Source organism: Panthera tigris, chromosome C1 (genome assembly GCF_018350195.1).
Source record: "Panthera tigris isolate Pti1 chromosome C1, P.tigris_Pti1_mat1.1, whole genome shotgun sequence".
Taxonomy (NCBI): domain Eukaryota; kingdom Metazoa; phylum Chordata; class Mammalia; order Carnivora; family Felidae; genus Panthera; species Panthera tigris.
In genome coordinates this window covers 162,825,472-162,847,834 of record NC_056667.1, presented here as the reverse complement: position 1 = coordinate 162,847,834, position 22,363 = coordinate 162,825,472, and the positions used below count along the sequence as shown (strand labels likewise).

The 22,363-nt window shown below is 55.3% G+C and overlaps 3 protein-coding genes and 1 long non-coding RNA gene across 4 annotated transcripts; 1 reads left to right on the top strand and 3 right to left on the bottom strand.

The window, feature by feature from the left end:
• Window positions 1-3,920: 3,920 nt before the first annotated feature.
• On the bottom strand, window positions 3,921-6,236 carry HOXD11 (homeobox D11). Its single transcript, XM_042994739.1, has 2 exons — window positions 5,456-6,236; window positions 3,921-4,706 (listed from the first exon to the last, which is right to left on the bottom strand). Exons 1-2 carry the CDS (start codon window positions 6,234-6,236, stop codon window positions 4,471-4,473), a joined length of 1,017 nt encoding a protein of 338 aa, XP_042850673.1. The 3' UTR covers window positions 3,921-4,470.
• Window positions 6,237-12,374: 6,138 nt separating this feature from the next.
• Window positions 12,375-14,040, bottom strand: HOXD12 (homeobox D12). Its single transcript, XM_042997354.1, has 2 exons — window positions 13,227-14,040; window positions 12,375-13,077 (listed from the first exon to the last, which is right to left on the bottom strand). The coding sequence occupies exons 1-2, from the start codon at window positions 13,798-13,800 to the stop codon at window positions 12,839-12,841; spliced, it is 813 nt and encodes a 270-aa protein (XP_042853288.1). The 5' UTR covers window positions 13,801-14,040; the 3' UTR covers window positions 12,375-12,838.
• Window positions 13,493-17,382, top strand: LOC122241376. The gene is made up of 5 exons (XR_006221481.1): window positions 13,493-13,572; window positions 13,961-14,051; window positions 14,623-15,119; window positions 15,395-15,575; window positions 16,480-17,382. It is a non-coding gene; the product is annotated as an uncharacterized LOC122241376 (long non-coding RNA).
• A 1,399-nt stretch (window positions 17,383-18,781) lies between these two features.
• On the bottom strand, window positions 18,782-20,772 carry HOXD13 (homeobox D13). The gene is made up of 2 exons (XM_007074545.2): window positions 19,995-20,772; window positions 18,782-19,191 (listed from the first exon to the last, which is right to left on the bottom strand). Exons 1-2 carry the CDS (start codon window positions 20,770-20,772, stop codon window positions 18,941-18,943), a joined length of 1,029 nt encoding a protein of 342 aa, XP_007074607.2. The 3' UTR covers window positions 18,782-18,940.
• Window positions 20,773-22,363: the final 1,591 nt, after the last annotated feature.

Below are 22,363 nucleotides of genomic sequence, written 5' to 3'. Positions count from 1 at the left end.
TTTTCGATCATCTTTAGATCAGTTGGAGCAGTTACCATTAATAATAAATCAATATCGCGCTATAAAGGAGATGAATATCCATATTTGTGCGGAGACATCCTTCTCCCTGGCACAGCTCTTCCCAGAGAAAAATTAATAGGGTCGCTTTAGCAAGAAATTAGCATTTGTAATCAAGAAGTGGCTTGCATCTGCGCTCCTCTGTCACCAGGAAGAAGAGCAGTGACCCTGGGCCTGAGTAGACCTGGGGACTCCTAGGTTCACCCTGAATTCGGGCCCTGAGTGGCCTCAGGGCTGTGTCACTCTTTGGGGGCAGAGCGGATGGGGACAAATTTTAAAGGCTTCTTCCCCAGGGAGCCCCTCCGGGTTGCACTGTGCACCTCCCAGGCAACGTGAAAAGCAATCAGGGGGGCAAGTGGGGAGGCTGTGGAAGCCACCACCACCTCAATGAAGAGTGTGTGGAGATTGTGCAAAAGGGCTGGCCGCTGGGGAGCCTCTTTCCGTTACAGACACAAAAGGCTCCTACTTGGCTCATTTTCCCTCCACTTCAGGATCTGAGACCTCGGTGACTCAAGATACACGGCCACACTCCACGAGCGCCACCGGCTCTGAACAGTCAGGAGGGGTTGGGTCTGCAGCCCCCCTAAGTCCTGGTCCAATCCTCTGTCCTTTTTCAGGCCCATGTAGGGCGCTGCTGGTAGGAAGGGAACTGCGGACTGCCGAGTACCCGTTGTCTGAGGAAGGCTGCCAGCCAAGGCCAAGAGACCCCCGCCCCCGAAAGGCCACGTGCACCCCCGCTGCAGCTGCCTAAAGAGGAACACAACGACATTTGGGGAGGAGAGTTCTCGCCCCACCTGGACTGAGGCCCAGGTCAGGCTCCGAGAAATGTCGCTTCACGATAGCGACCCGCGGTCAGACAGACAGGAGTCAGGGGTGCCCGCGGGGAACACCTATGCCTCTGGCTGACGCCTCACTTGGGGGCTCGTGGCGCCCCAGCCTCCACTGAAGCCGATGCCGGCTCCCAGGGGTGGACCCAGGGCCTTTGGTCTAGGATCTGGAGAAAGGAGACAGAGACAGCGGAGCCGAAGAGGCCAGCACTAATTCTGGGGGATGGAGGCGCTTCACAATGAACTTCGGGAAAGAAGGCATAGCCACCTTCCCTTAGAACGGCCCAGGTCCTGCAGCCGTCCCTTCTGGAACCTCCCTTTTGGACAAGGATGGTGACAGAGGCCCTCCCCAAAGTCAGGGGCTTTGCAAAAGGGGGATGGGGCACAAGGAGGACACGCAGCAAGAAAACCGCTTCCAAGAGCTGTTGCCAAAATCAAACTCCGTGCTCAAGGCCAGCAGGCAGCTGGGAAGAATGTCCAGGATTCTGTCAAAGGCAAAGCTCGTTTGCTTCAAATGCAACCCCCTTCTCTGCCACCTTGTCGTGTAAATGTTTCCCCGGGATGGTCTGCCGCTACCCGCAGCCACCAAGCCCAGCTTGACCCTGTCGCCCCAACTCATAGTTCTGCCAGAGCCTCCCATCACCGGGCACCAGGCACGGCTCGATTGGGGGGCACTCCCTCGCCCAGAACGACCCCCTCAGTCCCAACGCCGCTCATGGCTCATTTTCTCTGAGACCACACTCAGCTAAGTTGCCGGCGCCCTCATCTGTCTTAAACAAAAGCCTTTTAATCATCTCAGGCGGTCGGAGAGCGTACCAGGCGGATGCTGTTTTGGGGAGGAGTTGGTCCTACCCTGTATCCTTCTTCATACTCAAACCAACAAGAAAATGGATTTTCTCTAATTTAATTAACTCGCAGTGGCATGGCTTATTTCGAAATGCACATATTTGTCTTCTAAAAAATCTCTCCTCGACACCACCAGGTTATACTACGGTATTCTTTGCGACAGCCTTATCTTTAGGAAGACAACGATTAGGTGATTGTCTATTTCAGGAATCCGGGTAGCTCCCTTTTCTCTATCTTTATACAACTTCCCACACCTCGTGGCTGCTGAGAACAAACAAACAGCAAACAAATACCTTAGGGGCCGCCGGTTTCTAACGGGCTGAGATTGCCTATTAGAATCCAGTATTGGAAAGATACGGTACCGCGGCCTATTCCGCCAAACGCGGCTTCTGGAACGTGAGCACGCCCCCGTGTGGCTCTCCAAGGCCATGCAAACGGGAAACGGTATCTCTCGGTTGGGCTTACCTAAGAGGGTGGACACACAAGCTTGCTACAGTTAGACGCAGTTAAAAAAAAAAAAAAAAAAAGACAGACGGAGAGAGAGAGAAATAAACCAGTTTTAAGATCCTGCAACGATCATACTACTAGGGCACTGACATTTTAACGGACGTCCAGAAATCCACACAAAGGAATCCCCTTCCGAACGAAATTATTCAATTGTAGGCTTTGTTTCTCTTGCAATTTTCACCAAAGGTTGAGGGGGCACTTTGGAAAACAGCACAAATATTTTTAGTTTTGTTCCATAAAGTACAATAATTTATCTGACAGGGCAACAGTTCCCCCTCCCCCAAATATAGCGAAGGTGTAAATCTGACTAGAGCTTCCTCTTTCAGACGCCTGCTTTTAAAGTCATGGTTCTTCATTACAGCAAAGGGGACTGCTATCTATGACACCCTCCCCCCCCCCAGAAAAAACCCACCTCGGTATATACCAGCTGTGTAAAAAGCATGCTGGTAGACATTTTAATCTAACCAGTATTTAAAAAAGAAGTCAATTGCTATCGAATTACACAAATGTTTGAAGGGAAATTAAGGTTATTGATCCTGAAATTAGGAATTTGCTTAGATTTATGGTGAGCCCCTGTTATGATTCTGTGTGGTCATAAATGTATGTGGGGGTCTGGATATGTGTAAGCATGTGTGTGTGTGAGAGTGGGTGGCGGCTGAATATCACAGAAGAACCTTAAGGCGCCTAATTATTCAGAAAGGTTAAAGGTGATGACCTTGACATTTTGGAAGTTCAAAGGCATACACTTATGCACTTATGTTTTTCCTCCCCCCCCCCAAACTTTGGCAATTAAAAAAATTTTGCATTTGGAAATGCATACCTCCTCTGAAGATGCATGGGGTCCTGTACACCTTATGGTTTTGTTTTGTTTTGTTTTTGACTTTGGGCTTAGGAGAGGTTAAGAGTCATAAGATTCACTTTACTTTTTTCAGAGAAAGAGATGCTTTTCTCACTCCTACAGTTTATTGCACATTGCGGAAATCTCTTTTGGGCCCACCAGAAGGTGTATAATATAACCCAATTAAGCTGTTTAGAACTTTGGCTTTTATGGTGTTGTCTAGACAGTTCAAGGTTTTGTAAACAGCCTGGCCTGGCCCTGCAACATAAAGTGCTGTTCAGCCCCCACCACATTCTTTAACTTGAAGCGATAAATGCAGTGAGGAGTGGGTCTGCAGCCTCAGGCCCTATTGCAGGGAGGGGTCTTACCTCCTCTCCTGCAGGCCCGCTGTGACACTAGCAAGGACCCCAAGCCCTCTCCACCATTGGTAACTTCCTTTTGGCAAATTATTTTTTTTTCAATGAAGGTTTCTAATCTTGGTTTCTTTTGGGGGGGACCCTGGCTCCTTGACAGCTTGTTAAAAGTGAATTTGGATTGTCTAACAAGTTTTTTTTAAATGGTTTTTGCCTTTCCAGAAATTCCAAGTTCACTAAGCTGGGAAATAGGGGGGAGGAGACGTCCTTCCTAGGTCCTGCTCTCCCAGCCTCATTGCCTGGAGGAAGGAGCACCACCATGGCTGGGTCCCACCCTCGATTCAGAAATTCATCTCTAAAGTGAATTTTAAAATGAGTGTAACCTAGAGAAGGTGAGAGAGAGCTACTCTTATTTCAGCAGGATCAAAAAGCATTTCACTTGATTTTCAGTTGCATATGGGAGAAGGTTCTGGCTACTAAAATACCCTAATCAGACAATAAACTTCTTTAAAGAGGAAAAAATCATATAGTGTGTTGAAGCTGTAACCTCCATTTTACTAGAAACCATTTATTCACACAAAACACAGTGACTTATGCCTGGATACGACAGACCAAAGGTACATTTCCCAGAGTTTAAATAATCTGCATTCACCAAGGGGGAAGGTCGGGTCCCTTAAACTCAGAACAAAAACAAGTGCCTTCCAACCAACCCAGCGGCCTAAACTCTCTACAGATCCCACAGCGTCCCCACGGGGACTCAGAGTGAGGGAGGGAGAACAACAGCACATTGGCGGTAAAATTGTAAAGGGACGTTTGCATTTACCATTTTCCCCTTATTAGGATCCATTCGGCCAAGTCCCCGGCCTCGTCCGCAGGCAGCAGTGGTCGCTGGGAGGTCCCGAGTTGACCGTGGGAAGGAATCGTGGAGTTCCACAGAGAAGAGGCGTCATTAAACCCAAGGACATTGGGCCTGCCGAGGGCAGGTTGCTGGGGAGGAGGGTGGGTGAGTGGGGCTCGGGGAGAGGGGTGCTTCCTGGAGCTCTCAAAATAAGGGGTTTCCAGTGAAATACTGCAGACGGTCTCTGTTCAGTTTCTTTTCTTTCATTCTTCGATTCTGGAACCAGATTTTGACTTGCCGGTCAGTGAGGTTGAGCATCCGAGAGAGTTGGAGTCTTTTCTCTTTGTTTATGTACACGTTAAAGAAAAACTCGCGTTCCAGTTCGCGGATCTGGTACTTGGTGTAGGGACAGCGCTTTTTCCGGGACCGCTGGGGGGCCACTGCAAGGCAAAGAAACCAAGAGGTGAGAGAGACCGCTGACTGCCCACCCCCACCCGCCCTGCGGCCCAGGCCCAAGCGAGGGCCAGGCCTCGGCCCGTTGGGGACGTCCCCTGCCGCAGCTGAAAGACCCTGCTTGCGTCGTGGGGGATGATATATGGGCGGGCACAGGAGAGTGCGGGCGTGGACGTGTGTACACGCCCGGACACACACACACACACACACACACACACACACACACACACACACACTGGCACAGAGGCGGAGAAGCAGAGGGCAAGGCAGGCTCTGAGTTGGAACCCTAAGGGAGAGAAACACGAGCGCGCCGGGGCATCTGCTCCGACTCTAGCCAGCAGCGCGCGTCAGCCAGAGGCTTGGATAAAGTCCAGTTCAAGGATCTCCCCACCCCACCCCCCTTAGAAGCAGGAGGCTCCAGTGTCCACACTCACCAAGTGGCTTGAAATCTCCCCTCCCTCACTCCATGGTCTCTAGCACCACCCCACCCCCCCAAACTGGGGAAAAGCTCTCTGTAGCGATTAATGTCCCCTCGAAGTCTACCTTAAGCCCACCTAAATTGGTTTCCTATCGTAAACACACTTTACAACGGCCCGGGAAATCTTATAGGATGTATAAACCCCTTCGAACGCTTATAAAGCAGCACATAAAACGGCGCAAGCAGAGGGAGGCCCCCGCCGCCCCCCCGCGCCCGCGGCCCCCCGGCCCAGCCGCCCACCCCGCACCGGGTGCCTACCTGTGCCGCCACTCTTTTCAGCCCCCACCTCCCCCGGGGGCCCCTCGCCGTCGCCGCCGCCTCCTTCTGCCGCCCCCTTGGGCTCCGAGCCGGGGGTCGCCTTGGCGCAGGGACTTCCCCCGCCGCCACCGGCCCCCGTCTTGGGGTCGCCCTTGTCGGCAGCGCCCTCGGGCTGTGGCGGCGCAGGAGGCGGAGGGGGCTGCGGCCCGGCGAACGGGGGCCCGGGAGCAGCCTCGTAGAACTGGTCGAAACCCTGCGGCAGGATGCCGTTGCGGCCCACAGCGCTGTAGAAGTTGGAGGCGGCGCCCGCGGGGCCGTGTGGCGGCCCGGGCGCGGCGCACACTGGCTCGGGCGCCTTGAAGAGCACGTCCGGCCGGCGGCCCGCGGGAGGGAGCAGCTCGCGCTGCATGGCCGCCTCCTCAGCCGCCGCCGCCGCCGCCGCCGCCGCCGCGGCTGCCGCGTAGTAGGGAGCGTAGCCCCCGGCGCCGCCGCTGCCGCCCCCGCCGGGGCCGCCCCCGCCGCCGCCGCCCCCCGCGCCGCCGCCGCCGCCGCCGCGGTACGGCCACTTGGCGCGCTCCAGGCCGTAGTCGCGGAAGGCCACTTCGCGCACGGGCTGGACGTGCGGCGCCAGGTTGGAAGAGTAGGGGAAAGTCATCTGGCAGGACGACGGTTGCGATAGGAACGACGGCTTGCTGGCGAAGTCCGACGGGGCCACATAGTAGGCGCAGCCCGGCAGGTACATGCTGGCTGCGCTCGGGCCGCACTCATCAAAGTCGTTCATGGCTCCGCGGCGTGCGCGCCGGCGAGCCCCGGGCCGCTCCCCGCGCCGCCAACCTGAGCCATCGATTGCACAAGAGGCTTGGGCCAGGATCAACTAAGCAAAAATCCCCACCGGGCGCTGACGTGCAATTCATCTTGATTGATTCTGGTGGTAATTATGTCACGTGACGCCATGGAGAGAAATGTCCTTATATCTATATCAGCTCTCGCCAACACGCCCCGGGACGGCTCCTGGCGCCGAGACACGCGCGCGCTGGGGGCGGATCGGTCTCCCTCTCCAGCCGGCACTCTCCGGGCGCCCCCTGACCAGGCTGCGCCGCAGGCCGGTCACCTGTGCGCCGCCGGCGGCTGCCACTGCTGGGTGCATCTGCCACCGCCCGGCTGGGCCGCCCGCCCGCGCCCGCCCGCCCGCGCCGCTTTAAGTACGCGGACCGAAGCCGGCGGGGAGGAGGAGGGAGGGGGAGGAAGGGGGAGGAAGGGGGAAGGGAAAGAAGCGGAGAGCGGAGGGGGGAGCCCCAGCCCAGGGCACAGGGGACTAGGTGTGAGGTTGTGAGGTTCCCACCCCCCACACCTCTTCCTGCAGCCGCTCCCTCCCCCGCGACGCCGCCACCCTCTGCAGCTTGCCCGCCAGGAGCTTGTTGCTTCTTGCTCAAGGGGCGTAATTGCGCCACTCTCGTGGCTCGAGGAGCCCTGATTTACATATTTCTCAGCCCTGCGCGTTTATCGCGGAATAACTTGGCTCTCTCCATTCCTGACCCCGGGAACGCGAGTGCCAGTCTCAGAAAAAAACCCACGCCAAAACCCTACCAGGAGCTCACCCAGGCCAGGGCCTCGGTGCCCACTCGGATCTTTAGCCCCCTCTCCTCCTCTCTGTGTTCCTGTCTCTCTTTTCTCCTTCCTTCGTCTCCCTTCAGTTTTCTCACATCTCTCTCTCCTGTCTTCTCTTCTCCCACTCCCTTCTCTTGTTTCCTCTTGCCTCCTTGGGGTGTCTGGCTGGCTCAGTCAGCAGAGCATCTGACTCTCGATCCTCTTGCCTTCTTCCTTCCTCTTACTTTCCTCGTTTCCTTTCCTTTCTCTGTCCCCTGATCCTCTCTCTTCCTTTCCCCTAGCTGTGTGTCACCACCTCTGTGCTCTCCCTGTCCCCTCTCTGCCTTTTCTCTCCCAATGCTAAAGCAAGGAGGAAGTTCAGCCAGCGGAGACGCCCCATGCCCCTCTAGAAGGTGGGGGGTCTGGTGAACAAAAGGATCTGGAGTCCTACTCTAAAGGTGCCTGGCCTCCCACTCCCTACCAACCGGAGACAAACCACTGGCGCCTCCACCCTCCTCACCCTCTCTGCTTTTTGACCTGGACTGGGACCAGCCCGCCTCACATCCAGCCCCTTCTTTGCTTCGGAGCCCCTCCAAGGCCTACGCGTCCACGCCGCCGAGTCTCCCCCAGGCTCCTGCGGTGCCCTGGGGCCGGCATGATCACTGAGGGGCTCCTCCAGGTGGTCCGGTGGCTCTGGGAGGGGGGAGTGCTCTCAGCAGCTCTTTCCTCCTTGCTTGAGCCTCTCTGTACCACCTGACCCCCAGGGCCCCCCATCCATTTGCCCCAAGGCCTCACTTTCCTCCGCTGCCGCTGTGTCCCTCTTTCCTAGCCCGTGGGGCCGGGCGAGGCCTGGACTCCGGCCTCTGGGAGAGCCAGCGCTCTCCAAAGGAAAGAATCAGTGTCTCAGAAAGAAGTTCCCCAAACCTAAATCCCAGAACCGAGGGCAAGAAGTTGCCCCTGTACCCAAGATTCCTCTGCCCAGACAATCCCAGAACTGGGTTCTGGGCCTCAACCCTACGCTCAGGGCAGGCGACGCAGGCTGAGAAGCTGGTTCCCTCCCTGGCCCCGGCTGCCGCAGTGCCCGTGTGGTGAGCTCTGCCCACCATGCCGACAGACAGAGAAAAGGCGGGTGATCGGAGCTCATATCTATTTTCTGGCCGTTGTCCCCCCCCCTTCCTCTTTCTCCTCCCTCCTTTTCTCCCTCCCACTCTTCTTCCTCCGCCCCCCTCCCACCTCTGCTTTCCTCCGAACGCTGCGCAAACAGGTCGGTGGCGACTGGAGGGCAAGGAGGCTCCCCCAGCCCCCCAAACTACCCATCGTTTTGTGCACCTTCCTCCCAGCTGGCACCCTCGCCCAGATTCCCGCTCGCCCCTTTCTCCTCAGTCCAGACCGCCAGCACACTTATCTGCTTCCTATCTCCATCACCCGCCCAAGCCTCTCCCTTTCGGGCTCGTTCGTGGTCGACGCCCCTGGATCTCTCTCCTAAAATGGCTCCCCGGACACTGCACACTGGCCCTGCGGCCGCTCAGGACCCAGGGCAGCGGCTGCGCCCCCCACCCCCACCCCCCGCAGCCGAGTCTTTATGGGTCTGGGAGTGCGGAAAATTCTCGCACCTTCTCTTCGTACGGGGTGGGGCGCAGGCAGCCTGCTGCCCCCAAAGCGGAGCCTGCTGACCGCCGAAGAGGGAAATGGGGAGGACGGAACCATTCAAGTTCAACGACATGGCGATGGCGGCTCCGGCTGGAGCCGCGCTTTGGCGGGGGAGGGTGCGCCATCTGCAGCGGCGCGCGGGTGCACAGGGGAAGGGGCAGCGGACCCCTCTCTGCGCGTTAGCGCGGACCCCCGCCCCCACACCCAACCTTGGGCTTTCATTTTCCGCCCGGCCCGCTACGGCCTTTTGCCCTAGCTCCCTCCTCGATCCTCACCCCGAAACCTAAGGAAAACCGCAGCCTCCCGACCCGCGCGTCCCGCGAGAACCTACCATGAAGACTCCGGCGTTGTGGCCTTGTCCTTGCCTGCGCGGCCCCACTCGAAGCACAGAGAGCGCATCCGACCCTCCCGGCACATCCAGCTGCTCCGCGAGTGGTAGCTTTCCGCGCAGCGCCCAGACGCGATGCGGTAATTTTGAGCCACCCAAGATAAGACACTAACTTGACCTTAACTTTGTCAGGGCGCCCCTGGTATCTGGAGAACGTGAACAGACACTGTCTGGCAGCCCTCGTAAAAGCTGACTGGGGAAGGGATTCTGAGTCATTTCATTTATTGCCACTACAGTTCTGCAAGAAAGCTTTTCCTCCCTGCCAAACTTTAATTATTTATGCTCTTTTAGGAAACGAAAGAAGAGGAGAAACGCGGGGGGAAAACACCCAGAGCCAGTCCCTTCCCAACAGAACCTTTGGAATGGACTCCCTAAGTCAAATGACCGGAGAACAAAAATGTGGGGAGATCACCTTTGTCCAAGGACGATCGGACAGGCGCTCTGCCCCCCCCCCCCGAAGGGGGGGTGGTGGTGAATGCAGCTGGGAGAGGCGGGGTGAAGAGGCACCCTCCCCCCCACCCCCGCAGACATGAATATTTACAACGGTTCTGAATTTCTCCTCCACCCGCCGGCCTCCCGGAAGCCTCCCCAGCCCGCCTCCCTCGGGAAGAGCCCCCAGGCCTTAAGAGTCCCCCGGTCGGCCCTCTGAGCTCGCAGCCGATTGAATGCCAGACGAAGCCATTTTTTCTCGTTTAAAACCCTTTTTCTTGATCAAGAGGCCTGCCTGGACTGCCGCATTTCGGAGGACGCATTTGTCTTTGTGCGAGGGAATGTTGAGCACTCAGATTTCAGCATCATTTCTCTCGGCGTTTGTTTCTTACGAATTTCGTCGTGGTTCCAAATCCCTGATAGGACTTCGGCTAGGAAAGGAGAGAGGACACCACTGCCTTTGTATTTGTGCGGGTCAGTAAAAGGGATAGATTTGAAAAAACACTGCTGAAGCCCCAACCAACAGTCAAGATTTTACACTTAGAATCCTTTCGATCTCTTTGGGGAGTGGTCTCCATGAATTTCACCTCCCACCCCACATCCCAGGCTAAAGAGAAAGAACATGGTGATTTAATGGTATACATGGGAAAGAAACTGTCTCTCTGTGTTACTGTAGGGTCTGCATCTAAGTCTGATTTTCTAGTCCTTTACCCAGCTTTCCGGACCTGAGGTCTGAGAGGTCTGAGTGTGGCCTCCGCCTTTGTTCCTTGTTCTGGGAGAGAGATCCAGCTCCCGGTACCACCACCTCCCTGAGCCCCATCAGGTGGGAAAACATTTCTAAAGACAGGGCCTCAGGAGCCTCTGGCTTCCTACTCGCCCCCGCCCCCCACCATTGTGTTTTTCTTAAAGGAGCTACTTTAAAAATATTTTTAACATACACATCCAACTGGCTTCAGGAAAGGGGACTTGGAACCCATGAACACTTGGTCTTAGAGATTTAGTGGTTCTTGCTAATTCTTCCACTTGCTAAAAGCTAACAATTCTCTAGTTTCCATCTCAGAGCTGGCTGGGAGTTGGGGTCTGCAAGAGGATGGCAGCTTTCCCAGCCTCAGCTGGAGGCTCCTAAGGCTATAAGGGTGCCGAGGCCACATTTCCCAAGGGACCATGCTGGGCTCCAGGCAAAGGTGCCAGCATGGAGAATTTCCACAGGGCATAGCCTGTTTGAAAGAAGCCTGACCAAAACATGGCAAGGAGAGATCTTTTGTATTGAGATCTGAGGAGCCTCCTATTTCGGCAGGCACCCCATCCCCATAACAGCAAGCTTCAAAATTGGGGAATTAAGGCAAAATACAGAAGCCCTGGTGTGCAACAAGCTGAGAGTTCCCTTAAGGTTGGAGACAAGCTCAGATCTGCCTACAGTCCCCTTTCCTCCCACTTGGATGTTTCATACACATTTTGTTCATGGGCTTTTATGCACCATTTTCTGACCGACTTGGAAGCCATTTTCTCATTTAATGAACAGTCAACACCCGCAGTGAAACCACAACCAGAAAAGAAAAACGAATTTGGTGGCCTAAAATCATTAGGAGGGAATCTGAATTGTTTAGAAAAATTGACATCAGTCCCTTGACAACTTGGCTGGGACTTGGATATTTATTTCCATTCAAAACATTTCTATGTATCTGATATGTACAAGCTATTGTGGGTTTTTTTTTGACAAAATCAAAACAACATAAAACATGCACAACAACTATTAGATAGCAGAGAAAATGCAATTAGTCAAAACATCAACTGAGGTCAGTTGGGCTGAGGCTTGGGGCTATGTGGGGTGCCCACTCCCCATCTAGGGCCTAGTCCCCCACTAAAAACAAGTCATCCGACTTTGGGAAGGAATCAACTCTTTGGCTGTCATACATCTCAGTTGAAGTTGGGGGGCGCTACTTCTCAGAAGGAGAGGGAAAAGAGGTAGGGGATGATAGAAGGAGCTGGAGGGGGGTGCTCAGTTTCAGTGAGGTTAAGACAGGACACCCCCGCACATGCAAAACACCTCTACCTGGCATTCAGGAACCCCAGCTGCAACAAAGCAAGCCCAGCAGGGCCCAGGGCCTTACAGGCTCCATGGAGGCAGGCCAGGCATGGGCTCAGGAAGGGCATAGCGCTGAGGCACAGAAAGGCCCCCAGTGGGGTTGTCTGGTGGTGAAGAGGGTGAGAGAGGGGAACTTCTCTCTACTTGGTCTAGAGCAGCGACCAGGAGCTGAGGATTTGAAGGGCCTCCTCCTTCACCCCCTGACTACTGGAGGGCCTCTCACCTCTGCCTAATTATCCTAATTCAAGAAAGACATGTCCGCACCCTTACCCACCTCGACAGGACAGCCATATTTACAGTTGGAACGTAGGACACCCTTATCCTTGCTCACTCCCTTCTCCTCCCCCTGGATATTTTCCCCACCTCTTAGTGCACTCCAGCCTCAAAGCAGACTAGCAGCTGTCCTCACCAGAGCTCAGTCCAGTTACAGAGTGCAGGGCTCTGGCCTAGGCGTGTATGAGGAGATAGGAGACGTAGGGGAGTTTTACCAGTACAGTCTAGAGATTTCAGTTTGTGGTGGAGCCTCAGCCTCCCTGCTCGAATCCATGGGAAGGAAGTATCCACCCCATTCTGCCCAGCTGGAAGGGTCAGCCCAGCCCAAAGTCGGAGGTGTCCATGAGTTTGTCCAGCCACCCCAGCCTTCTTCCCCTTGCCTTTCCTCCCCAAGTCTGAAGGTCTAGGGTAGCTTTTGTCCTCTGCAAGCAGCCAGGGCAGACAGGAGAGGGGCGGCACCCTTTCCTCACTCCAGAGCCACGATTCTGGCTTTGCCACAAGCGGCTTTGGGGGCAAAGAGACAGAATTGGGCCTGCAGCCCTTTCTACTCCTTCCCGGAGGCCTTCCTAAATTCAATTCCACTCTGCGCTCTAGTGAGGTGCCTGCTAAATTCAAAAAGAACTGGGGAGGAGAGGAAAGGGAGTCTAGGTGGAAGCAGAATTCCAAGTACAAGGGTGCTAGAGTGAGCCCCCGTGTAAATGCCCCGGACTAGAGCTAGGACAGGTGACCCCAGGCCCCCACTTGGGAAGCCTCAAGGCCAAGGTTGTGCTGCAACTTCTGCAGGCCCCTCCCAGAGATCGGAAAGCGTGGAGGCCCAACTGGCCAGGGCTCCTGGGCTGTAGACTGAGTGGGAGGGTACTTGGGACCAGCGGAGAAGGAGCGGAAGGAAAAGCCCCTAGTCCCAGTTCTTCCTCCACGCCAGGCCTCGGCTTAAAAGGGCAGGCCTGGCCAGCCGCGGCCACGCGGGGGGCTAGTATAGCGCCAGCGCCTGCTCGCGCAGGACCACGCGCTTCTTTTTCATACGCCGGTTCTGGAACCAGATTTTGACCTGCTGGTCGCTGAGGTTCAGCCTGTTGGACAATTCCTTGCGCTTCTGGCGGTTGATGAATTCGTTGAGGAGGAATTCGTTCTCCAGCTCCGCAATCTGCTGCTTGGTGTAGGGTTTCCGCTTCTTGCGGGTCCTCCCTGGGGCCGCCCCCCACGGCAGGCCTGCAACACAGCCCCAACCCAAGTCAGCCCTGCCGGCTGCTCCCAGTTGTCTGCCCGCCCCCAGCGGCTCCCTCCCTCTGCACACTCTCCCCTGCACCCCACCTCCCAGCCCAGCCCAGACTGGCCCAGGGAGCATGGCCACCGTTTACCGTCGGGCAGCGAAGGTCGCAGGCAAGAGGCGACGCCCGCCGCCTGCACTGTCATGTTCAAGTTGAGCGGGCCCTTGGTGTCGTCCTTGAAGCCGGCAGCGCAGGGGGTCCCCTCGAGCAGGGCTGCAGAGCCCGCTGCCGCACGGCCCACACCCGCGTAGTCGTACTTGGCCGCTTTGAGAGCAGCGGCCGCGGGGGCCAGGCTAGAGTCGGGGACGAAGGGCGGCCGCACACGGCCACGGTCCTCCGGCCCAGCGGCCACATCGGGCGTATAAAACTTGGCCTGCTCTTCGGGTCCATCCTTGGCGCCCAGGGGCTGTAGACCAAGCGGCCCGGAACCGGCCAGGTAGGGCTGCGAGAAGCTGCCGAAAGCGGTGGCACCGGCAGGCTGCGCTGGGGCGCAGGACGCGGGCGTGGTGGCCCAGGGCAGCGCCCCTCGCGGGTATGAGATGGGGGGGAGCGCGGCCAACTGGCCGCCATTCGGCCGCAGGTTGGAGAAGTAGAAGGAGTCAGGCGACTGCAGATTCAGAAGCGAGCCCACATAGCCCGCTCTGTAGAGACTGCGCTCACACATCTCCAACAAAGGGCTTCGGCTGCGCTCGCAGCAGTATTTAGTTACAACCGGGAATAAGAGGACAGGCTCAGACGATTGGACGAAACTTTGCCTGCAGGTTCTTCAAAGCCGGTCATTTCAGCACCGCCTACATCCCCCGACCCGTTTTCCCCCCCTTCAGGGTATTATGATAACTCCCGCAATATTCGATGGAGAAGGAGGAGGCTGCTAGGCAGAAGAACCAAGGAACGTGGAACGAAGGTGAAACCACTGTGAGTTTCCGGGCTCAGCTTCAGGAGCGGGGGACATTGGGTGCCTTTGCCCCAATGTCCCTTGGGATCCTTCTTGGTCTTGATTGGCTTTGCACTCCCCCTTCCCACTGGCTACCTAGACCAGGCTTGCTTCCACGAGCTTTAAGTTGCAGCTAAGGCCTTTTCTAGCGTTGTGCACCTCTGGCTAGGCTTGTCTAGAAGAGTCCACTGTCTGGTGGGGCCACGAGCTCTGTCCCTAGGCCTGAGCTATGTTACTCCTAGGCCGATTCCTTCCTGCCCCTGTCCCTCTGGAGAGGATTCTGCACTGGTCATGTTGCATCGAGGACCCACACACGGCCTGAACCCGGCATGCTCCAAAGGTTTGCTGATGGAGGAGAAATGCATCACAAACTCTGCCCAAGTTTGGTGCCCAGGAAGGTGGTTTCAAACCAATTCTGGTGCGCTTCTCTATGGCCAAGTCCTCTGCTCCCAGGAAATTTGCGGCCATCCCGGTCCGTGGAGAATGCTGGCCCAGGAAGGGGCAGCTGCATTGGCCAATCGTGGCCAAAGGCTACATTCCTTTTATTGCCAGGAGTCACCTTGGCGACTACGTCCTGCCAACCAGAACTCCAAGCTGTTCAACTCCTCTGCAGCGGGCAGAGCAGAACGAGCTCCCCGGACTTGGTGTGGAAGGACAGAAGAGCCAGAGTCACTCGGCGGGGAACAGCACGGCTCGCCCAGGCAGCAGGCTAGCGGCGTTGCTCCGCTCAGCGCCTCCAAGGCCGCTGGCGGGTTCGGAGTTCTGGCGAACAGGGGCCTGAGCAGGAGGGGCGGCGCTCCCTCGTCGGGGGCAATGTGGCAGCCCCCTCCGCAGGCCCTCCGGTTTAGCTTGGCCAGAGGGCTATGGGTCCTCCTCCCCTGCCTCGGTCCCAAGAAACCCAGCAGCCGCGTGACTGGCGGCCACCCCAACCTGCAGCCCGCCTCGCGGTCCCCGAGCCAAGCTGGAATTGGTTAGACCGCCAGCTCCGGCACGGAGACCACACAGGCGCCGCCGGAGGGCAAGGCTGACCACCGCGCTGAGACTTTATTGTGAGTTATGGCGACCAATTGGGCGGCTCTGGGGAACGCAGTCGGTCTCTTCCTCCCGCTCTAGGGCGGGGGTATGGGGTGAGGATGGGGATGTCCGAGATTCCCCAAGGTTCTGTCAGAGTTTCCTTACCAGCTCAGACACAGAGGGAAAAAAACTCCACTCCCCGTCCTTGGGGGTGGGGGCGTGGGGAGGTGTAGGCATAAGCTGCAACCTCAGTTCTTAGGGGCTTAAGGGATCCAGGCTCTCGTTTTGGGAAACTCTCCCTGTTTTCCAGGAGCTACAGACTCCCCAGGCCCAAAAGCTCCAGCTCCAGGGATCCCTGGAGTCTCATCTCCTCCCGTCTCAGCATGCAGCGATGCTCCGGTATTTCCAAGTCCAAGGGTGTCTTCTCCGGACCCTTAGGCAGCCGCACAGCAGCGGTTTACCCCTGGGGACTAAAGACATAAAGGCACTAAGTGAGCAATGAAAGACTAGAACAATTAGATTCCCTCCATTTCTCTTTGGCTCAGAATGGTGTTCATCTGCCCCACCTTATCTCCTGGGTTTGTAATTTCCGAGGTCCAGCAGGCAAAGTTGTACGCTGGGAGCTAAGAGCTTGGAGCTGAGGACTGCGCGGCGGGGCGGGGCGGGGGGCGGGGGCGGGGTGGAGGTGTTGGTGGGAAGGGCAGGAGGCTTGGCTGGTGAGCTGGAGAATGGGAGAGGATTTGGCCGCGGAGCTAAACCGCGAGTTCTGCCAATGCCGCCGACCGCCCAGGAGATGGCGAGCGAGCTCCACGCCTGGCGAGGCGCCGCCGCACGGTCAAGATCAACAGTGAAGGGCGGCACAGCCGGCCTGGGGTCGCCAGCCCGTGCGGTCACGGCCCGCTGCCAGGCTCCGCCAAGCGTCTCGGAAAGCCGGAGATCGTGGCAGCAAGGCTGGCGGGGACAGCGGAGTCAGAGGCACCCGGCAGGCTGCCAGACACGGGGAAGTGTCGCGGCCGCCCCTTTGTCTGGCGGTGCGTCCCGACTGCAAAAGCCTCCATCGCCTCCTGGATCACGCGTAGACGCGCGGGCCTGGAGTCTCCACCAGCGGCACTCCAAACCTGCTAGGTTTCAGACGCGTCCTCCCTGCGGCCTCTCGGTCTCCGCCCGAAGAAAGGCCTCTCTCCCAAGCTCCCTTCGCCTTTGCTCCCCGTGGGCCTCCCTACCAGCGCTCGGGCCACCTACCGGCTCCTCTCCTCCCTCCTCAATTCGGAATATAAAAGGAATGCATATAAATAGCAACGTCTTCATCTGTTATTGATTTAGCCATCAATTCAAATTCCACCGGAGAGCATTTGAGCAGTTTTAATCTTCAGCAAACCTCCCCATTTCTCCTAGGCAGAGTAAACTGACCAGCAAACTACGGATGAAAGGAAAACCTCCAGGCAATCCCCGCATCCGACAGGAAACCTCAGAAATGGACCTGGGAAATGGAGTGCGGCCCTGGAGTCTGGAATTTACCAAAAAGGAGGGAAAACGACGTTGGAAAAGAAGGGAAAACAGGCCTGCTTCAGATGAAAGCACATCTTGCGAGGAAAGCAACATGCTAATTAGAAACTCTTCCTTAAAGTGGAAGGTCGGGGTAGTTATGTCCAGGGTTAGTTATGTTCAGGGTTACTTCTCCAGAATTTGAGTCGTAGTCCGTTCTCTCTCTGTTTGCCTCTGTCTCCCTCTGTGTCTCTCTATCTCTGCCAGTTAAAACGAAGTTGGCCGCCCACGGCCAACCATCGATGCAAGATATGAAAGAAATCAAGCCGGGCCAGAGAAAACGAAAGTAGCTCCGGACCTTGGGTCTCTGCGTTTTCTCTAGCGGATCCATAAGGGAGCCCCCCCCGCCATAAGAGTTTACATATTGTGTGAGGTTTTAAACATGCGTATTTAACTTACATACCAAAAAGTTAGCAACCACTAAACTGATTGTGCCTAGGCGCTAACAACACGAGGCACCCAGCTCCTCAGCGGCCATTTCCTTGAGTGGCAAAAAGGCCTCAAAAAAGCAAGTTCATTGGGCCTAAAAATTGCGTCTAGAGGTTTAGGGCGTATAATTATGGTTTTCAGTCCTCAAACGCTGTTTGGAGGCTGCTCGGAAAGGGCGATAAGGGATCAGCCTGAAATGTTTCTTTTTCAATTGCCAAATATGGATGTGTCTAATTTCAGGATCTTCCAAGAGTAGATATTTATAACAGCCTTTCTAGGAAGAACACCTTCAAGTGAGCACAATTTCCTACACCCAGACACAAACATACATATTGATTAAAAAAATAAAACTAGTTGAATAAAGTGATAATATTGAAAGAGAAGTAAAATTTTATTGGAGATGTTTTTTTTTTTTTTTTGTCCGGTAAAAAATACCATTTCAGACACCGCAAATTATATTCTCATTTAAAGACATCACTACTTATGTTAAAGCCACAGGGAAAAGGGTGGAGAGGGGTGGCGGAAATGGAGTGGAGTTTCAGAGTAGAACTGGTATTGAGTTTCCTTCATCTATAGCGAACATCATAATGTTGAGGACAACAAGATTTTATAATAAATAAGAACACAAGAGGTAACACAAGCTTGGAAAAAGAAAATATATAAAAGACGAAGAAACAAGAGAGTTCTGTTTATTTGCATCTCCCTGGGAATAAAAAAAATCATTTTTAAATGCCTGAAGCACTGCACACATATCCCAGCTCACAGACATTTCATCTACAAAAATATCTCTTGGTTGTATAAATATGCAGCACTTTAAAAAGTAGTTATTTATCATCACATCATTTTTTTTTCCACCTTGAACTTTAGAGCTCCACATTTTCATATTTGTTAGATGTTTTAAAATTCCATGAGGGGCTCAATACATTTGTTCAGACAGTCAAGTTCTTCACTGGGTTCTGGACAAAAGTTCCCACCCTTGGCCACATTGATTCATTCTCTTTCAGGGGACTGAGGAGATCACTTCAGTTCTAGTCCCACAGACCCAGGGTCAAGGAGAAGGTGTGCATTTATACCATCCATGGATTACTCTCACATTTGCAGCCATTTAAATATCTGCATTCAGAGCTGGGGAAATGAAGGCATCCATGAGGACAAATTATTTTCAAATTAAAGATTATAAAAGCACAAATCAACGACATATACTAAACACATAGAAGTACAACAGCAAATGAAAGATCCAAAGTAGGGAAGATTGTCTTCATTTCAATATCGATACAAACCCTATTTAATAAGGTAGCTGCTTTTAAAGCCATCAGAGTACCTCCAGCCGCCTGTTTTTAGACTTTCCCAGTGACCTTAGAGCGCTGCCTGCCCAGAGCTGTTTCCACTTGCCTCAGGGTGACTGCTGAGAGCTAATGATTAAATTGCCCAATCACAGGATATGAATGACTGCAAATCGTTCTGCCCTAATAGATTATGAAGATAATCAGTGCTGGAAACAGGCATTTGAAGTAATTTAAGAGAATAAAACCCTAAAATCATAATGGCACTTCTGAAATTCTTTGGGGGGGGGTATTATTCAAAAGTACTTCAAGTCCTTTATACTGGCCTGGAGGGAGAAACAGAACATTAAAAACATCATAAAAAATAAACCTAGACAAGAACAAAATCAATAATAAGCAAGTAAGAAACAGAACTACAAAGTCAGGTTGGGGTAGCAAAAGGTTTTAGAGCCTGATAGGGGAAGAGAGAAAAACAATTCACAAAATTTGCCATGATTGGCAGGGAGGTGGGAGGAATTAAATACATATTCAAGTCTTTCCGAAGGTCTTTTGGAGACAACTGAAAGCATTTAAATTCTCTTTGACCAATCTGGTCCACATCAGGAGACAGTGTCTTTGAGCTTGGAGACGATTTTCTTGTCTTTCACTCTTCGGTTCTGAAACCAAATGGTCACTTGTCTCTCGGATAGGTTCGTGGCGGCTGAGATCCGCCGCCGCTTGTCCTTGTTAATGAACTTGTTAATGGCATACTCGTTCTCCAGTTCTTTGAGCTGCAGTTTGGTGTAGGGCACCCTCTTCTTCCTCCCCCGACGGTAGACACACATGTCTGGCTGATTTAGAGCCACATCCCCTGGTATTTAAAAAAAAAAAAAAAAAAAAAAAAAGCACGAAAAAAATTAGACCAGGGTTTCTGGGGGCACCACTGGGGACTGTGTGTGTACATTAGGAAGGGGTATGGAGAATAAAGAAAACCAGGCTGTTTGCATTTTATTATTGTTTACACAGACATATTATTTACACATTATTAAAGAAAGATTATTTACACTTCCAAGTGAAGGCCATTTGATGCTGATGGATCATCATGGTTTCTCAAACCAGCATCTTAACAAGCCTTCAATTTTATGGCATGGTTATTGTGGACAGTTACAAGGACAGTTTCTGCAAATGCCTGTGGCATACATACAAACAGTCTTTTAAAAATCCAGTTTGTTGTTGTTGTTGTTCAAGCTTTGATTTCTTGTGTTCCTGTGTTTGGAGGTTGTGAGCTCTTAGAAGCTTAGTGGTCACCCTGGGGCAGACGTGTGCTTCAAAAGTGGGGCCCAACACTGACACTTCTTTGGGGAGGAGGGGCCAAGGCCTGGGCAAAGGGCACGCAAAGACCTTCAACTGTGGGAGAAAAACAGGCTTGTACCCGCAGGCAGAAGAAAAGGGTTGTGAGAAAGACAGTTGAAATCAAAGGAGAAATGTACAGATTTCAGGCAAACTGGACGAACTGTTCCATAGGTTAACCCTGGCCGGCCAGGAGGACTAGCGCAGCTCCCAAGTAGGGGCATACACTACTAGCGCTTTCTTTTCGTTCTCGCGCTCTCTCTCTCCCTCTTCCCTCCCCTCCCTCCCTCCCTCCCGGCCACCCCTTTCCCCCGTCGCCCCTACCTGGAAAGGAGGATTTCCAAAAATGGGAGCCCTGTGTCTGGTCCTTGGCACAGTACACCTGGCTGTTCCACCCGTTGGCCAGCGTCCAGGACTGGTAGCCCTCCATGGAGATGTACGCCTCGTGCCGAGGCTCCCCGGAACCGAAGGTGGACACCATGTCGATGTAGCCAGGCACGTGCTGGTAGGGACTCGTGTAGCCCTGGTAGAAGGACACCTCCTTGGCTCTTGCGGGCACCTCGTTGGCCGGTACGCTGCTGCTTGCCAGGCCCGACACGTCCATGTACTTCTCCACCGGGAAGCCTCCCAGCGAGGCGTGCGGCGACGACTTGAGAGCGTTTTGCTGTAAGCCCACGCCGTGCGACATGCGGCAACTGTAGTAGCCGTTGCCGAAGTGGTAGCCGTAGCCCAGAGCTGGGGCGCCCGGAGGCGCTGCAGCGGCCGCGCCGGGCGCGGGACACTCTTTGGCGGAGGGAGCCTCTGGACGCGCTGCGACCACAGCCGAAGATGACGACGACGAGGCGGAGCCCGCACGCTCCGAGGTCCCCGGGTATGCGAAGCCCGAGGCCGCCGCCGCCGCTGCCGCCGCCGCCGCCGCTGCCGCCGCCGCACGCCCGGAGTGTGTCCCGGCGAACACTGGCGCCGAGAGGAAGCCGCGACACTGGCCGGGGGCCGCCGCCGCCGCCACGGAGGAGGAGGAGGAGGAGGAGGCTGGGGCCGCCCCGGCGGCCCCGCCGTCCGCCCGCAGCCCGTCCATGTCCCAGCTCCCGGCGCGGCTCATGGCCCGGCCCGGCCCGGCCCTGGCCCCGGCCCCGGCCCCGCGCAGGACACCATGGCGCGGCGCGCTTCCTCCCCTTTCTCTCTCGTTCTCTGGCTCCCGCCCTCTTCCTCTCGCCCTCTCTCCCTCTGCGAGCCTCCCGCCTCCCGCCCGCCCGCCCTCCAACAGGTTAGCTCATCGCGGGACGTTTATAAAAACGAAGTTCAGGTTGGGAGGGGGCCGGGGCCGGTCGGGGGGCCTCCTCCCTCCCCGAGGGCTCCCGCTCGGGGCCGCGCCATTGGCTGCGCGGGGCCACGTGGGGGTGGGGGCGCGGGAGAGTCTGGCTCCAGGCCGGGGCCCCGCTGGACCCACCCACCCCGGCCCCTACCCCTTCCCAGCCCCTAGCGCAGCCCACCGCCCCTTCCCGCCCTCCTCTGGACCCTGGCGTTTGCGCCGAAGCCAACCCCCACGAGCTGATTGCGCGACCGCCCATCCTAGGCCCTGTCTGCGACTGAGAAGGGCGCCGAGGCCTGCCGCTTGTTTCGGCCACGGCTGTTTTTGCCACCTCTCCTCGGATCCCCGAGCCGTACAACCAAACGAAGGCGAAGGACAGAGATGGTCAGAATGATGTGAAAACAGCCTGATTTTTGACCCTGTTGCTTAATCCCTTGGATTAGCTGACCTAGACCCCAAACCCGAGGGAGCTAATTTTCCCTACGTTAAGCATTGCTACCGGGCAAAGGCATTCACGCATGTTCTCATAAAGGATCCTCCGAATTAAGACCAATTGGAGCAGACCCTCCCTACACACACACACACACACACACACACACACACACACACACACACACCGTCCACCAGGAAAATGCCCACGAAGCGCCCTTGGTGCCGGGACAGAGACTTACAAGTAAGTCAAGCGGACGAAAAGACTCGGCCTTGACGCGGCGAACGTGACGATCTGCCCCAGGGAGAAAAGGACGGATGCCTGGTCCACACTATTCGCCTCTACACTCAGGCCTGCCGGGAGTCGCCTCCCGAACTGGGCTCCCCGGCCCTTGCTCAGATTCCCCTGGCCAGCAGCAAGACCCTGTGGAAAGCTCTTGGAGAAAGCCACTCTGCTGCCCGCCACGAAACTTCTGCGCCTCCCCTGCAGCCCAACTGCCTCTTGCATTTTGCAGCCACCACCCGCCCCCGCCCATTACTCACACCAATTAATTGAAAACTTCACTTTCCCAGGGACCTTTGTTTCGCTTTCTTTTCCAAGCTGCCAACTGCAGAGAACTGAGAGGGGCAAATTAGGAAGGAGTTTTTTTCCCCCCGCGAGCAAAGTTGGGGCTCCCGATAGGAGCAGCCAGAGCGACTGGGTCTGGGCTCCCGGGATAAAGTGGGCTCCTGTGACAAGCATCACAGCCCTGACCGGATTCATCCCTTCGTGCCATTTCTCAGACACAGAGCCCCAGCACTGCACCCCCCCCCATCTTAGCCATTAATGGGGAGCTGGTATGTGTCCGGCTGTAGACTTAAGGCTACACCTTAGGAGCAACGTTTCATTTGAGGAGTTGAAGGTGCTGGGTGGGGTTCAGGAGCCCTCAGAGTGAGCCCATTTGGTTCTGTA

Bases quoted from the DNA above. Each gene is read 5' to 3' on its own strand.
- HOXD12 (XM_042997354.1), bottom strand. From the start codon at position 13,800: ATGTGTGAGCGCAGTCTCTACAGAGCGGGCTATGTGGGCTCGCTTCTG. The intron at 13,078-13,226 runs GTAAACGGTGGC...GCTGTGTTGCAG, and splicing joins GCGACCTTCGCTGCCCGACG to GCCTGCCGTGGGGGGCGGCC.
- HOXD11 (XM_042994739.1), bottom strand. From the start codon at position 6,236: ATGAACGACTTTGATGAGTGCGGCCCGAGCGCAGCCAGCATGTACCTG. The intron at 4,707-5,455 runs GTAGGCACCCGG...TTTGCCTTGCAG, and splicing joins TGAAAAGAGTGGCGGCACAG to TGGCCCCCCAGCGGTCCCGG.
- HOXD13 (XM_007074545.2), bottom strand. From the start codon at position 20,772: ATGAGCCGCGCCGGGAGCTGGGACATGGACGGGCTGCGGGCGGACGGC. The intron at 19,192-19,994 runs GTAGGGGCGACG...TTTAAATACCAG, and splicing joins TTGGAAATCCTCCTTTCCAG to GGGATGTGGCTCTAAATCAG.